The sequence below is a fragment of the Chenopodium quinoa genome, unplaced genomic scaffold, assembly GCF_001683475.1.
Source record: "Chenopodium quinoa cultivar QQ74 unplaced genomic scaffold, ASM168347v1, whole genome shotgun sequence".
Lineage (NCBI taxonomy): Eukaryota > Viridiplantae > Streptophyta > Magnoliopsida > Caryophyllales > Amaranthaceae > Chenopodium > Chenopodium quinoa.
In genome coordinates, this window is record NW_018742810.1 from 1,051,000 (window position 1) to 1,068,558 (window position 17,559).

Consider the following 17,559-nt stretch of genomic DNA (forward strand, 5'->3'; position numbering starts at 1 on the left):
CAAATGGCTCTACGACGAGTACTTTTTGGCCGCCTGTGGCCTCAGCAGTCGGTGCTCAAGAGGTAGCCGGCCTGTCGAATAATTTGTTGTTCCATGCATTTCTTGTTATGACTTTTATTAACTTTGCTATTTGTTTTTGCAGCGGACGCCATGAGCAAAATTACCGCCTCCAAGACTGCGGCGGCCATGTTGCGGGCCTCCATCGTGTAACAGTCTTCAACCGACTCCCCCAACAAGGGGGCACCCTTGGTGGGCTTCGAACCTTTCACCCTCTTTTTGGAGTTGTGTTTATGCATATATGATAACTTGCTATTTGATACGATTTTAGGGTGTTTTGAACCTAGTTTACTTGATATAAATTGCGTTTTGGTTCATTTTTACTCTATTATTATGCAATTTTTGTGTATCCTATGCTTCACGGGTTGTTGGTGTTTTTGTTGAGATTCTAGGTTCAAAAGAACGACCAAATGGAGCCCATGGATACAAAGCCGAGGTTAGAAGCAAGAAGATGGATGAAAGAAGCCAAGGAAAGGAGCATTATAGAAGAAAAGATGAAAAAAAGGGGTTTAGAAGACCCTGCACGGCTGTGCCAGACCTTGCACGTCCGTGCAGGAGGTTCCAGAAAGCTTCAGCAAGCTGCCAAGGCCTGCACGTCCGTGCCAAATCTGGCACGTCCGTGCAGAAGAGGGTGCACGACCGTGCCAGACTTTGCACGTCCGTGCAGAAGTGCTCCAGAAACTCAGAACATTCTTCCAAGGCCTGCATGGACGTGCCAAATTAAGCACGTCCGTGCAGATGTAGCTGCACGTCCGTGCCAATATCTGCACGTCCGTGCGGAACTGCTCGATTCTTAGCAGTACGTTCTGCCTCAATTCTGCCCCCTCTGCACGTTCGTGCCAAACTTGGCACGGCCGTGCTTAGCCTTGCACGGCCGTGCCAAATCTGGCACGTCCGTGCAGACCTGCAGTCGAACTCCTTCCTTGTTTTCTCCGTCTTTTTTATTTGGGGGTCATATAAATACCCCTTTAGAGCTCATTTGTAGGGGAGGCAGTTTTTCAGAGCTTTTCTCTTAGTTTGTAGTCTTAGAACATTAAATTCTCAAATCATTAGTTAGTTCTCAATTATTAGCTTGGAATTATTCAAATTCAATCATTGTAGAAGACAAAATCCACCATTGTTGCTCACCTTGAAGCTTCATAGTAACCATTTCTTACTCATCTTTTCTACTTCTCTTTACTTTGTTGTTAATCATTTGCTAGTTCTTGCATGTTTTGGATTGTTAATTAGCTTAATCCTTAGTTTGAATTTGTTCATGAATTGCTTGAAATCTTTAATTGCTTTAACCCCCATGGATTGTGAGTAGTCTAAATTCTAGGGTTTGGGCAAAACCCTCAATGTAGTCACTAATTACTTGTTGTATGTGCTAATTTGGTTGTTGTGGGATGTTAATTAGTTGAGCTTAAGTGGTTTAATTGCTTAGTTCTTGTATATGGCCATTGCTAGAACTATTTATCCAAGCTTTCTCAACGAAGGATCGAGAGATGAACTTGAGTTAGCTCCCTTATGCTTGATTGACCCGAAATGCCATGAGAATAGGGATTACCGGTCAAGGGAATATTTATGTCATCGTGATTATGCTTTAACACTTGTTTTATGCTATGTAACCACGAGAGTAGGTCGTATTCATGATTCAAGTAATCCCTCTAGCTTGAGAGAGTAGTTGGGTGCTTTAGATGACTTCCCCTAATTTATCCCATTAATTTACCTTGATTGTTGCATGCTAATTGTGATTTGTGATGAAGTTGAGTGGTATAACCCAAGCCCTAGATTCCTCTTAATATTGTTAACCTCCTCTTAGCTTAGTTGAATTGTGTTAGAAGAAGTTACTAAAAACCAACCCAATTTAGAATTCGTTTAGCTTATTTAAACGGTAGTACTCGGTGGTTGATTCAACGCCTCTCTTGGGTTCGACCCTTTCTTACCCTTACTATTGTTAGTGAGACCAAGATAGGAATTATTATCTTTGGTAGGCTCGACGACGGCCTATCAAATTTTGGCGCCGTTGCCGGGGAGGCAAAGTCACATTGAATGTATTATTGTTGAATGAGACTAGATGTGTGTATATGTATAGTAGTTTTCTTACCTTAATTTTTGTTTATGTGTGTTTAACTTGCGATAGTCATTGCTAACGTTTTTCTTAGCTTTGTTTGACTTTGCATGACACGAAAGAGTAAGCAATCACCGCTTATTCCCGTTGATCCAGAGCTAAATAGGACTTTGAGAAACGTGAGGAGACTCTTGCAAGGCACACCCGAGTTTTCCATTGTATATTCGGATTCCGATCCGGAAGAGGTTTTTGGAGCTAACGAAGAAGATAACATGGGAGAGAATCCTCCTCAACCATTGTTAAGAGACTATGACCACCCCAACGCATTCCAACTTCGGAGTGGCATACGTCTTCCCACCACGAATGCAAACAACTTTGAGCTTTCACCTCAACTCATCCGCATGATTCAAAGCGATCAATTTGGGGGTAGTCCTTATGAGTGTCCTTTTGCTCATTTGGACAACTTTCTTGAATTGTGTACAACTATCAAGCAAAACAACATTTCGGAAGAGTTTATTCGGATGCACATGTTTCAATTCTCCCTTCGAGACAAAGCAAAGCATTGGTTGAGAATGGTTGAAGAGGGATCGTTGAGTACTTGGGATGAGGTGACTAGAGCTTTTCTTGGGAAGTATTGCCCTCCCGAGAAAACCGCTGAATTAAGACGGAAGATCACAAACTTCAACCAAGAGGTTGATGAAACTTTGAGTGAAGCATGGGAGCGGTTCAAAGATTATACTAGAGCATGCCCTCACCACGGTTTCACCTCATGGATCATAGTGCAAAGCTTCTATGATGGTCTTACTCCTACCTCAAGGGCCAACCTTGATTCGGGAGCCGGAGGTAGCCTTAAAAAGCTATCGGTTGACGAGGCCTACAAAATGATTGAGGAAGTGGCTAAGCATTATGCTTATGGAGGTGATAAAAGGCAAGGTCAACCCAAGAAGGGCGGTAAGCATGATCTTGAAGCAATAGATCTTATTGCTTCAAAGGTTGATATGTTAGCTCGAAAGCTAGATCAAGTGAACAATGTGCCCGGTAGCTCCTCCCCACAAGTCATGTCTTGTGAGACTTGTGGAGGAAATGACCACTTGGCATCCTATTGCAACACTACAACGGAGCATGTGGCTTCACTTGGTAGGAATGATCCTTACTCCCAAACTTTTAACCAAGGTTGGAAACAACATCCAAATTTTGGGTGGAAACAACCCAATCAAGCTCCCCCTCCTCAAAACAATTACAACCAAGCTCCTCCTTACAATCAACCCCCTCCACAACAACAAGCTCCCTATCGCCACCCCAATCAAAGAGACAATGTCCAATAAAGACCCCAATACAATCAAGCCCCTCCTCCTCCAAAATCCAACATTGAATCCGTTTTGGAAACCTTCATGACCCAACAAATCAAGATCAATGGGGAAGTTAGTAGCTCAATTCAACAACTCCAAGCACACAATAAGATGATTGAAAGTCAATTATCTCAAATTGCACAACAAGTTGGGTGCACCTCTAACCCCGGTGGTCAATTTCCAAGCACAACGGTAATGAATCCAAAAGAGCAAGCGAAATCAATCACCTTGATTATGGAAGGGGGGTATGAAACTCCAATTATGAGAGAAAATGTTGCCAAAAAGGGAGATGAGGGAGATAGTTGGGTAGATGAAAGTGAGTTTGAAAATGAAGTGAGTGAGGAGGCGAGAGGAAGGTCAAAAATGAGTGATGAGGGTGCCTCAAAGAGAGATGAGGGAGAAGTGAAGAGTCAAGCTCCATTGAGAGCATATGAGCCTCATATTCCATTCCCTCATAGAATGATAGAGAAGAAGCTAAATGAGAAACTTTCTAAGTTCCTTGATGAAATGGAAGGACTTCAATCAAACATTCCACTTCTCCATGCTTTGTCTCAAATGCCTACATATGCAAAGTTTTTGAAAAATATTCTTTCTAACAAGAGTAGGCTTGAGGAGAGTGATTCTATCTCTCTTCCAACGGAGATAAGTGCTATTCCTCAAAATGAGCTTCCCGAGAAGTTTGGTGACCCCGGTAGTTTTGCTATACCAGTTAAGGTTGGAGATCTTGAATCAACAAATGCTTTGTGTGATCTTGGGGCTAGTGTTAGCCTTATGCCTCTCTCTATGGCAAAAAGATTAAATCTTGGGGAGATTAGCCCCACCAAAATGTCAATCCAACTAGCCGACCGCTCGGTTAAAGTCCCATTGGGAGTCTTGAAGGACATCCCAATTCAAGTGGGGAAGGTTCTTGTGCCTTGTGATTTTGTAATCATGGAGATGGATGAGGATTTCAAAATTCCTCTCATATTGGGTAGGCCCTTTTTGAAAACCGCGGGTGTTAATATTGACATGAAACAAGGGCGGCTTACCTTACATGTTGGGCATGAAAGAATCTCTTTCTCATTTCCGGAAACGTTGAATGACCCCATGGTTAAACAAGTTCATCGGGTTGATGTTTTGGTTAATATTTTGAAAGAAGACATGGAGGAGTCACAAGATGAATCGACTCATGCTCCGGAGGTGAAAAAGCAAGAGAGGGCCAAGAAGAAAAAGAAAAACAAGATCAAGTTGATAGACAATATGTTTGGTTGCATTTCTAGTGATGATAGCAATGTGATTATTTTGCCTAAGGAAAATGGCAAGTGTGTGGGAACAATGAGATGGGTCAAAAAGGTGTGCCTTGACCCTCCCTAATTTTGGATAGCGCAATGTCGTCAAGCTAGTGACGTTAAAGAAGCGCTTCCGGGAGGCAACCCGAATACTTTTGTAGTGGATTAACTTAAAAAAAAAAGAAAAGAAAAAAAAAAACAGCACAAAGTGCATGTCTTCCAACAACAACCAACAGGAACAAAGGTACCAAGGAGGTTCAAGCGTCGAAGAAGACCCGATCCTTGAGTTAGTCTTCTTTCTCCTTTTTTTTTATGAGCTTTTATTGCTTAACATTGAGGACAATGTTTATGATAACTTGGGGGGAGTCATTTGCATGCCTTCTTGACATGTTGGTTTGTTTGGTTGCGTTTGTTTTGGTTGTTTCATTTCCCTAATATCCAAGGCCCTTAATCCAATTTAGCTTCCTTGAAATCCAAACCTCTTGTCATGTGAATATTAGTGTTCCCTCTCTAGTTAGTAATGTGAATATTTTCGCTTTCTCTTCAAAAAAAAATGATGAAAAAATTGAAAAATGAAAAAAATTCCCAAGGTTGAGACTCAAATGACAATGCTTATATGTTTTTCTTGCTTGACTCTTGAGCGATGAGTACTAGTTCTCTTAGAAGGGTGTATGCAAGAGATGGGGTCATTTAGAGGTCTATTAATCTTGATTGCATTAGTGTATATGAAATGAAAGTCAATGAATGCTCAATTGCACACCCAGTATAGGATATTGTCTAATTCGCTCAAGTAGGTTATGTTTGAATTGAATTGCGGTCCCTTGTGCCCTTAATGTGCCTCCTTTCCTCCCCGAAATGAAACTCTATTAGGGAATTGGTTATACTTGTATTATGTGTAATAAGTGGCATAATAAGCCACACGTTTCGAATAAAGAAAGAGCCGCTCACAGTTAAAAGAGGCGAGGGCAATAATGTAAAAAAAATGAGAAAAAAAAATAAATAGAAAAGAAGGGAGAACAAAAAAAAAAACTCCCCCAAAAATTCTCAAAATTTTTATTTTCTTTTCTTTAGAGGTCAACTTGTGGATGCCTCCCACACATTGTCGAATTTGTTGCTTATTGTTTCTTGTGAAATTCCCGAGTTAGAGTGTAATTAAGGGGCCTTGGGTGTGCATTTTGGGAGGTGGACTAGCATTTTGAGATTTTATAACCGAAAGAGGGCTCATTACAACTTTGGAATATCTAGGTGTGCTCTAATGAACTAGTAAAAGGTCTAAAGAAGTATCCTAGTGCAATCTTGCTTAGTCCTCCTCTTTACCCCCAACTCATGTGCACATTTGTATGATTGGTAATTCTTGAAAGTCGCTCATTTGTCTTGCTTGCGATTTATATCTCGATGAGTTGACTTGGGTGATAATAACATCAGAACTTGTGTAGTTTGATAGTTTTGTTGTGGTCTGCGTGAGTTGTGGGGCAAACTCATTGGAAACCCTCACGAGATAAAAACTCGTCCTCTAAGGCGACATAGAGGTTTAAATTGCTTCTCACTTGTGCTAAAAGTGATGATGGTTGTCACCATGCGGATTTGTTTATGTATGCTTCCCCCTTGTTGCCTCTCCTTGGATTGATGATTAGCAATTTGTTTTCCTCCTTTGGTTTGACATTTTTGTTTTGCTCGAGGACGAGCAAAAGCTTAGCTTGGGGGGATTTGATAACTTGCTATTTGATACGATTTTAGGGTGTTTTGAACCTAGTTTACTTGATATAAATTGCGTTTTGGTTCATTTTTACTCTATTATTATGCAATTTTTGTGTATCCTATGCTTCACGGGTTGTTGGTGTTTTTGTTGAGATTCTAGGTTCAAAAGAACGACCAAATGGAGCCCATGGATACAAAGCCGAGGTTAGAAGCAAGAAGATGGATGAAAGAAGCCAAGGAAAGGAGCATTATAGAAGAAAAGATGAAAAAAAGGGGTTTAGAAGACCCTGCACGGCTGTGCCAGACCTTGCACGTCCGTGCAGGAGGTTCCAGAAAGCTTCAGCAAGCTGCCAAGGCCTGCACGTCCGTGCCAAATCTGGCACGTCCGTGCAGAAGAGGGTGCACGACCGTGCCAGACTTTGCACGTCCGTGCAGAAGTGCTCCAGAAACTCAGAACATTCTTCCAAGGCCTGCATGGACGTGCCAAATTAAGCACGTCCGTGCAGATGTAGCTGCACGTCCGTGCCAATATCTGCACGTCCGTGCGGAACTGCTCGATTCTTAGCAGTACGTTCTGCCTCAATTCTGCCCCCTCTGCACGTTCGTGCCAAACTTGGCACGGCCGTGCTTAGCCTTGCACGGCCGTGCCAAATCTGGCACGTCCGTGCAGACCTGCAGTCGAACTCCTTCCTTGTTTTCTCCGTCTTTTTTATTTGGGGGTCATATAAATACCCCTTTAGAGCTCATTTGTAGGGGAGGCAGTTTTTCAGAGCTTTTCTCTTAGTTTGTAGTCTTAGAACATTAAATTCTCAAATCATTAGTTAGTTCTCAATTATTAGCTTGGAATTATTCAAATTCAATCATTGTAGAAGACAAAATCCACCATTGTTGCTCACCTTGAAGCTTCATAGTAACCATTTCTTACTCATCTTTTCTACTTCTCTTTACTTTGTTGTTAATCATTTGCTAGTTCTTGCATGTTTTGGATTGTTAATTAGCTTAATCCTTAGTTTGAATTTGTTCATGAATTGCTTGAAATCTTTAATTGCTTTAACCCCCATGGATTGTGAGTAGTCTAAATTCTAGGGTTTGGGCAAAACCCTCAATGTAGTCACTAATTACTTGTTGTATGTGCTAATTTGGTTGTTGTGGGATGTTAATTAGTTGAGCTTAAGTGGTTTAATTGCTTAGTTCTTTTATATGGCCATTGCTAGAACTATTTATCCAAGCTTTCTCAACGAAGGATCGAGAGATGAACTTGAGTTAGCTCCCTTATGCTTGATTGACCCGAAATGCCATGAGAATAGGGATTACCGGTCAAGGGAATATTTATGTCATCGTGATTATGCTTTAACACTTGTTTTATGCTATGTAACCACGAGAGTAGGTCGTATTCATGATTCAAGTAATCCCTCTAGCTTGAGAGAGTAGTTGGGTGCTTTAGATGACTTCCCCTAATTTATCCCATTAATTTACCTTGATTGTTGCATGCTAATTGTGATTTGTGATGAAGTTGAGTGGTATAACCCAAGCCCTAGATTCCTCTTAATATTGTTAACCTCCTCTTAGCTTAGTTGAATTGTGTTAGAAGAAGTTACTAAAAACCAACCCAATTTAGAATTCGTTTAGCTTATTTAAACGGTAGTACTCGGTGGTTGATTCAACGCCTCTCTTGGGTTCGACCCTTTCTTACCCTTACTATTGTTAGTGAGACCAAGATAGGAATTATTATCTTTGGTAGGCTCGACGACGGCCTATCAATATACTGACTCTTTTCTTCTTTTTTAGACGGGCGCTCCAAGAGCTTCTTCTTCCCAACAGCCGGACCCTAAGGCCCGGAGGACGACTGTTGCGAGCTCTCCTGGTTCTGCCAGGAAACATGCGGCGGCTGAGAAACAGCCGGCCACTTCTTCTAAAACTCCAGTGGGCCACCTAGAAGTATGAAATTATCCTTGTAAATTTTAGACTTGCTCCCTTCTTTACTAGGTCTAATCCGTTTGTTTATGCTTGATGCTGCCGGCCCTCAGGAGCCTGACTTGGTCGAGGTGGCCAAGTCTATGATCAAGGTCGTTCCTCCAGCTGAAAGGGAGGCGGTCAGGGGTGTCGGCACCCTTGACCTAGACGGGATTGCAGGGGTCCTTGCTGAGGTATACTTAGCATATTTTTGAGTATTTGAATTCCAGGACGCCTGTTTTCTTTTTTGTTTGGAAACTGACGCATGTTCCCCTTTTTACTTAGGCCCTGCTCCGAGTGAACGGCCTTCGCAAGCCGCTTGACCGGAAGAACAAAGAGGTAAAGGCTGCAAAAGCTATCGCCGCCTCTGACTGTGATAAGGCAATGTTTCAAATTGCCCAAAATGAAGTTCTGACCATTGATATTCTTTATTATCAGGCGCAGGCTACCGCCGCTATCCGGGCTCAGTTAGAGGCGGCCCAGAAGAGGAATAGCGAGCTGGAGGCGACCATAAACAACCTCAAGGCCGAGCTGAGACCTCTTCGCCAAAAGATGTCCTCATACGAAACCTTGGAGAAATCCTTGGCGAGCGTAAAGGTACGCCTGGTGACCAAGGAGAAGAGTCTTACTCAGGAGCTCTCGGAAAAGGCCGAGCAAGAAAAGAAAGAGCTGGTCCGGGAGATGATGGAAGACTCTGCTCAAATCCAGCGCATGACTTGGGGCCGCCTCTTCCCCAATGCCGACTTTGCCTCATGGGAAAAAACGTACCGCCAGTGTTCTGATAGATATAATCAAGAGATCCTGGCGGCTGCTGAGGAAGAGGCGTTGGAGGAGGAGGAGCAGCCGGTAGTGGCGCTTGTGCCGCTTGGGGGTAATGCATCAAAGACGGATGCAGCTGAAGCCGAGTCCAGCAAGAAGAGTGCTGACCAGGCGGCAGCTGCTAATATTGAAGATCTGCCCCCTTCTTAAGCTTTATGTCTTCTTTCCACGGCCTGCGTGCCGTTTGTTTGTATTTACCCGGCCAGGGGGCCGGGGCTCTGAATATTTTGCCGGTCTTTAATGACCGGCTTCTTTTTAATGAATATTTATGTTTTGCTTCAAATTTGTTTAAGTATTGAATATTCTGATATCCAATTGTACACTATACCGACTGTTTTACGTGGCCGATAGTTGCAGACAGGTACGGATAGTTAGTCACGCCGCCTATGCCCCTGGACGACTGGTTGTCTGTTTCCAGGCTAGACGATCAGTCGGCCATTTATCCAATCGGTATTCGAACCATTTTAAAGACTGGATCCCCTTTAGGCAGGCGGTCCTGTCATTTGTAAAATTAACCAAGTAGGAAAGTTGTTTCCTACTTGTCATGCTTTTAGGCTAGAGACTTTAGGCCGTCTAGGCCGACTGTTTCCCGCCATATTTAATCTAGTGTGAACAGGTGCTGTATGAACACCTTTTTAGTTTCATACTAAATTTTTAAGGAGTGACCAAGTAAACATGATTGTTACCTAGTCGCCAAGTAACTGAGTAGTAGAGGTATCAAGCGGTGGGTACCGGTTGTTCCCCTTTATTCGCCAATGTTTGTTGGCTTTTAACTCATAGGTTGTTAACCTAGCAGGAGTAGTGGTTGAGAGCCCCTGTTTGCTAAAAACAGGCGGACGACTCATACCTTTTAGGCTCCATACTAAGTTTGAGAGAGTGACTATGAGTTAACTTTGGTGTTACTCAGTCGCCGTCACTCCTGCTTGAGTAGTAAAGGTACCAGGCGGCGGAGGCCGGCTGAACCTTTTGATTCGCCAATGTTTGTTGGCTATTAACTCAATAGGTACCCCCTGCATTTATCCCAAGTAATACAGGCGGTCATCTGACTCAGATGCCAACTGCTACCACTGGTTTGGTTAGTGATAGAGTTATCCTTGTCTCAAAAACGGCTACGTGGTTGCCCTTGGGGACAGTCGTATAGGTGTCGTGTAATTAGTTTATAGAGCAATGTTCCACCCAAAAGGGAGCTGCTCTCTGCGACGAATTTCATCCGGAGGGATGCCGCCGGACGCCTGCTATGATGTTGGGACAGGTCGAATTAGTTTAGAGATTGGATCAGTTGGCTTGGCGCATGGACTGATCATTCGGCTTGTGGAATTGGTTAGTTCTTGGTGAACGTAGGTGCTAAGAGGAGGGTAGCCGCCTGTTTAGGCACAGGGTCGGCCAGGCCCTGATCATTTTTAGCTAAGTATAAGGGGGGTGGCTGTGTGCTTTGGAACCAGTCGGCCCTCTTCTATGGAGAGTAGCCGACTATATATCCAGACGGCATGCCCCTATGGTGAGAGTAAAATATTCAATGGAGAGTAGCCGACTGTAAAGGTACAGGCGGCATGCCCCTCTGAAAGAGTAAAATACTCAATGGAGAGTAGCCGACTGTAAAGGTACAGACGGCATGCCCCTCTGAAGATAGAGTAAAATACTCAATGGAGAGTAGCCGACCGTAAAGGTACAGACGGCATGCCCCTCTGATGATAAAGTGAAATACTCAATGGAGAGTAGGCGACTGTAAATGTATAGGTGGCCTGCCCCTCTTAAGTAAGAATAAAAATTAAACATGGAGAGTAGCCGACTGTTTGTCAGTAGGCATGCCCCTCTTAAGTAAAAATGAAAACTGAGTATGGAGAGTAGCCGACTGTTTGTTAGTAGGCGTGCCCCTCTTAGTACAAAATTGAATATTAAGTATGCAAACTTTTATCAAGTAGCCCTTGACTATTTATATCATTCAGAAGAAATATTTCTTAAGATTATCTGCATTCCAAGTTCGAGGCAACGGTTGGCCGTCTGGTGTTTCCAGACGGTAGGTACCGTCCCTGACCTCTTCACAGATTCGGTAGGGTCCTTCCCAGTTGGGAGTTAGTTTGCCAGACTCATTAGCCCTTCCAACAGCTTCCATTTTTCTAAGTACAAAGTCCCCCACTTTGAGTGGACGCCTGTGTACTTTTTTGTTGTATGATCTAGTCATTCTCAGGCGGTAAATTTCATGGCGCAAGACAGCATTGCCCCTCCTTTCAGGAAGTGAGTCTAATGCCAGGCGCATGACTTCCCAGTTTGCCTCTTCGTCATATAGCATTACTCGAAGAGTCGGCTCGTAGTGTTCTATTGGAAGAACAAATTCCGCACCATAAGTTAGGAGGAATGGAGTTTCTCCAGTCGCCCCTTTTTCAGTCGTCCTAATGGCCCAGAGAACATGTGGTAATTCATCCGCCCATAGGCCGCCTGATCGTTCAATCTTTTTCTTGAGACCGTCTGAGATGATTTTATTTAAGGCTTCTACCTGGCCGTTTGCTTGTGGACGGCCGACAGATGCAAAGTAGTGTGCAATTCCTTGGTCACCCAACCAACTTTTGAGAACAGGCGTCTCAAATTGGGGACCATTATCAAAAACCATAGACATGGGAACCCCGAACCGAGTGATGACATTTTTCCAAATGAATGAAATTACATCCTTCGTCTTGATTCCCTTTACAGCCTCCGCCTCTACCCATTTAGTGAAGTAGTCGACGGCAACAAGTATGTACCTCCTTCCGCCTGTAGCAGGCGTATATGGACCCAGAATATCCATGCCCCACTTAGCAAACGGTAGTGGGCTATGAATGGTAGTGAGGTCAGTAGCCGGACGGTGAATTAGTTTGCCAAACCTTTGGCACTTGTCACATTTTTTCACCATCTCCATCGCATCTGCTTCTAAAGTACGCCAAAAGTAGCCCTGCCGCCTTGCCCGTTGAGCAAGCGTCCTACCGCCTATATGGGAAGCACAGTAACCAGAGTGAAGATCGTCCAGTATCTCTCGCCCCTTTTCTGGAGTAACACACTTTAAGAAGGGTTGAAGGTACCCCCTTTTGTGAAGTTCTCCCTTTATTATTTCAAAACTGGTTGCTCGTTTTTTCAGTGCTGCCGCCTGTTGATGATCATCCGGCAGGGTACCATTTGTCAGATATGCCCTGATTGGATCCATCCAGGTTGAGCTTCTGTCTAAGATTCCAATAGGTTCTTCCTCAATGCTTCTCCTCTCCATTACTTCCCAAAAAACAGTTCGAGGAGTATCACAGGAGGCGGATGATGCTAATTTTGAAAGTGCATCCGCCTGGTTGTTTTCAGATCTCGGCACTTGGGTCAGATGGAAATCCTCAAGGGAGCCGACTACTTGTCGGACTGCCTGTAAATACTTGATCATGGCCGGATGGGTTGCTTTGTATTCGCCATTGTACTGACTCACTATCAATTGTGAATCAAAACAGGCGTCTATTTTTCTTGCTCCTGCTGCCTTGCACATGCGGATTCCGGCTAGTAAAGCTTCATATTCTGCCTCATTGTTTGAGGCCTGAAAACTGAAGCGTAAAGCATACTCGTACCTGTCGCCCTCTGGCGACTGACATATGACTCCTGCTCCACAACCATTTGAAGTAGAGCTTCCATCCACATATACCTTCCAGACTTGGTCTGTAACTTGAGAGTCAGGAGGACGAGTCATCTCAACAATAAAGTCAGCAAAGGCTTGCCCCTTCACTGCTTTTCTAGGCTCGAAAGTAACTTCGAGGCTCTGTATTTCTATGGCCCATTTGATCATTCGGCCTGACGACTCCATGATGGTCAGTGGCCGCTTGATAGGTTGGTCTGTATACACGACGACTGCATGTGCCAAAAAGTAGGGCTTCAATTTTTTAACAGCCATGAAGAGTGCAAGACCAAATTTCTCCACTAAGGGATACCTCAACTCGGCATTTTTCAGTACATGACTGACAAAGTAGACCGGGAGCTGACAGCCGTCTCTTTCAGCAAGGAGAACAGCGCTTAACGCATGATCAGAGACGGCCAGGTACATGTAGAGTACTTCTTTGGGCAAGGGGCTGACCAGCCTCGGCAAGGAATGCAAGTGAACTTTCAATTTCTGGAAGGCCGCCTCAGCATCCGGCCCCCATTCAAACCTTGCCTTTTTCTTAATTGCCTGGAAAAAGTATAGGCATTTGTCGCCTGATCGGCTTAGAAATCTTCCCAAGGCCGCCAGACAACCTGTTAACTTCTGAACCTCTCGGATGGTACGAGGCGACTGCATGTCGATGACCGCTTGCACCTTCTCAGGGTTCGCCTCTATTCCTCTCTGATTGATAAGGAATCCGAGAAATTTCCCAGACTCAACTCCAAAGACACATTTCTTGGGATTGAGCATGACATGGTGCCGCCTGAGTGTGGCGAAAGTTTCTCGGAGGTCCGACAGATGATCTTTCTGAAGTTTAGACTTGACAATCATATCATCAATATATGCCTCGACATTTCTCCCAATCTGATCAAAGAACACAGTGTTTATCATTTGCTGGAAAGTGGCCGGGGCATTCTTAAGACCAAACGGCATGACCGTGTAACAGTATAACCCCTGATCAGTGACGAAGGCCGTCTTCTCCTGATCTTTCTCCCATAAAGGAATTTGATGGAAACCAGAGTAGGCGTCCATAAAGCTCATCAAAGCATGGCCGGCTGTTGAGTCGACCAGGTTATCAATTTTAGGCAGAGGGTAACTATCTTTGGGGCACGCCTTGTTTAAGTCTGTGTAGTCTACACACATTCTCCAGGTGCCATTCGGCTTTTTAACAAGCACCACATTTGCAACCCAGTCTGGGAAGTAACATTGCCGAATGAACCCTGCATCAAGTAATTTTTTAACTTCGGCGGCTGCCGCCTGACTTCTTTCTTCGCCATGGTTCCGCTTCTTCTGCCGTACCGGCTTCTTTTTCGGATCCACGGCCAGTTTATGTACCGCCAGATCAGGACTAATGCCTGGCATTTCATGGACTTCGAATGCAAAGATGTCCTTGTATTCTTTCAATAGTTTGTGAAAGTCGTCACCCAGGTCCCTTAGAGCAGTCGTCCCAACCTTGATTGTTCTGTCAGGACGCGAGTCATCTAACATCAGGTCCGTATGCTCACCAGCTGGCTGAGGGCGGAATTCATCCGACCGCTCCTCTGCCAATGATTGCTATTTTCTGTCTTTTCTTGCGGCCCCTGTCTGGGATGCCTTTCTCTTCTTGCCGCCTGCTTCTTGAACAGGCGCACTCTCCTTGACATTGTCAAGGTTTATTTTTCCATCGCTCGACATAGTGGCCATAACAGTGGGCTTGGCATCCGAGAGATAACACTCTCGGGCCATTTTCTGATATCCCCTTAGGGACGCGACTGTTCCATTATCCCTCTCAAACTTGAGCAACATAAGAGATAGGATTATAACAGCCTTGGAATTATTCAGGGTTGGTCGTCCCAGAATCATGTTGTAGGCCGAGAGTTCTTCTACTACCAGGAACCGGACTACCATGTGTCGTCCTTCCCCTTTTTCGCCCAGGCGGATGGGTAAATCCACTCGTCCCACTGGGTGGACGGCTCCTCCTCCAAACCCTACTAAAGGATGGGATGCCGGATGTATGCAATCAGTCTGATATTTTAGTTTCGACAGACATTTGCTACTGATGAGATATGAGGAGCTTCCGGTATCTATGAGGATTCGGCCAACTCTCTGGTTGGCCACTTTACATTCAATAACGATAGGGTCGTCATGCGGCCCTCTTACCCCTCCTAGATCTTCTTCAGTGATGACAATCTCAGGAAATGAATATTTGGAGGGTCGTTCTTGGTGAACGGAATTTACATCTAACCGTCTGATATTGTCTTTGTTGCCCCTAATAGTGGGGCCGCCTCCTGAGAAGCCGCCTGCAATGGTGTAGACGACTGCATCATCTGTATCGGAGCTGTCGGCCTGTTGATTCTTTTTGGTCGACTGCTTTTTTGAGGAAGTGTTCCTCGTAGATTTCTTGACATAAGTGTCAAGATCACCTTTTTCAGCCAGGCGGTCCAGATACCGCATGAGACTGATGCATTCATTGGTGTGATGACCAACATCTTCATCATAATCACAGAATTTTTCTTGGTTCCGATTGTTTGCAGAACCCTTCATGGGGACCGGCTTCTCAATTGAGATCCGTCCCTTGATTTCCTTTAGGATAAATTGGCTATCCTTGTTAAACACATACTTTGGGGAGTATGGTTTGAATTCTTTTTTCTTCTTCTGGGACGGCTGTTTAGAGGAATCAGTTGCCCAGACCTCTTTTCTCTTCTCGTCTTTGTTTGACGACTGCTTCTGTCGTCCTTCTCTTTTGTCGGACCTTTTCCCGTCTGACTGTTTTACCGTACTACAAATATCAGTCGCCTGTATATAGGCTTCCGCTTCAATCAAGGCCTCTTGAAGAGTCGCCACCCTCTTTCGGACCAAATCAAATTTGAAGGTCGACCCGTCTTTGAGACCTCTGAAAAAGTCAGTATAGGCTACTTCATCCGGTAACCCTTGAATCTGTATTCTCATCAGGTTAAACTGCCTGATGTAAGAACGAAGCCCCTCCTTCTCGCCCTGCTGAATTGTTCCTAAATCAAGGGTCGTCTTCTTCGCAGGGATGTTCATGGCGAAGTTGGAGGTGAATAAGTAAGCAAGCGTCTTGAAGTTATTTACACAACCAGTCGGCAGGTTGCCGAACCATTGTTGTGCGATTCCTTTGAGAGTCGCTGGAAAACACTTGCACCAAGTGGGATCATCCAACCCTTGAAGGTACATCAGGTTGGTGAATGCCATCAGATGGTCTTCTGGGTTAGTAGTGCCGTCATAGGCGCCTACTAATACATTTTTCACTTTGGTCGGCTGAGCGGCTTCAGTAATTTCCTTGGAGAAGGCCGACGGCTGTTCACCAAGTCTAAGCAACCGTAGCTGCCAGTCCATAGGTTGGACATTTTTTGCTGCATGTTCACCAAACGGAGGTGGCTGTAAAAAATATTGTTGTTGCGGTACAAACGGTAAGTTTGGTACCGCCTGGTCGCTATGAAAGCCGGACTGACGGGAGGTGCCGCCTGACTGACTCTCATGATACGACTGAGTATGCCTCTTCGAGGTATTTCGCAGACTGTCTTGGAAGTTTGAAGTAGAGGCCGACTCTGACAATCGGTCACTCTTCTTTTGTTCTAGCAATAGCCGAGCGTCTGTGTATGCTTTCCTCGACCCGTCCGCCTGAATATGACGAACAAGTTTCCTATTTCCTGGAGTAGGAAAACGGTATTTTGTGAAATCAAGGGCAGGTGGCTCCCACTTCCTAGATTTAGGATGAGGGGTCGCCTCTCGCCTTTGAACTGGCTTCCTCTTCCGTGAAGTGGAGGGTTTCTTAGCCGACTGCTCCTTGTCCAGAGCAGGCAGCTTCTTGTTGATCAACTCTTGAATTTCTCCCTTGAAGTCCCTCATGAAGGTCATGAGTTCGTTCCTTGTGATGGGAGCAGACCCATCAGTCGGCTGCTGCCGAACAGGCGGTGCGCCTGCTGGCTCGCTTCCAGTTTGAAGATGTTCCCGTTCCCTCCTTTCGGTATGACGGGTACGTCGGGCCCTTAGGGTCCCATCTGAAGCTGTGTGAGCTTCAACTTCAAATTCATTCTCAGTATCGTGGTCCGACTGAACTAGAGGGTCGTCCAGGGGACGTCTCTCTTCAGAAGCCGGTACAAACGTGGATGCCATCTCAGAAGTACTCTCCCCACAGACGGCGCCAAAATGTTTCGGGGTTTTCTGATGTCCTGCGGGAGAGTTACAATTCCGTGACTGGAACCGGACGCCTGTACCTGCAAAACAAACGGATGCTCCGGATGATTGGAGATCCGCCTCCGACGGTCAAGTTAATACTTGATTAAGGAGTAATTAATGCGGAAATTAAAGTGATTGGGTCTCTCTAGGTGAGAGAGTTTAATGTGTGTAATCTGCGTAATCTCCCTTAATGAGGATTAAGGGAGGTATTTATAACCTCGGGAAACGTGCCAATCTAGGTTTAGGTTAACCTTGGGCTGATTGGGCTTCCCTCGGAAGTTGGGCCCGGGTGGCCGACTTCTCCATTAGGCATGGAGTATGCCACGTGTCATGACATAATAGGTCCAAGGCGGACGAATAAGCGTGTGCCACGTGGCAAGCCCTGAGAGGTCCAACTGGGGAACACTTGGCAGGACCTGATTAGCCCACGTGGCGCATTCCGATTGGTGGGAGCAAAATCCCCTAATCAATAACCATATTTTTTTCATTTCTACAAGCCTTCATTAACTCAATCCGGATACATGATATTTCACTCTTCATCTCTTGTAC

The 17,559-nt window shown here is 44.8% G+C and overlaps 1 protein-coding gene across 1 annotated transcript; it reads left to right on the forward strand.

Moving 5' to 3' along the window:
* The first annotated feature begins 2,379 nt into the window (after positions 1–2,379).
* LOC110725077 lies at positions 2,380–3,432 on the forward strand. The gene has a single exon (XM_021904548.1). The coding sequence runs from the start codon at positions 2,380–2,382 to the stop codon at positions 3,430–3,432; it is 1,053 nt and encodes a 350-aa protein (XP_021760240.1).
* Positions 3,433–17,559: the final 14,127 nt, after the last annotated feature.

Coding starts and splice junctions, on each gene's coding strand:
- LOC110725077 (XM_021904548.1), top strand. CDS start 2,380: ATGGGAGAGAATCCTCCTCAACCATTGTTAAGAGACTATGACCACCCC.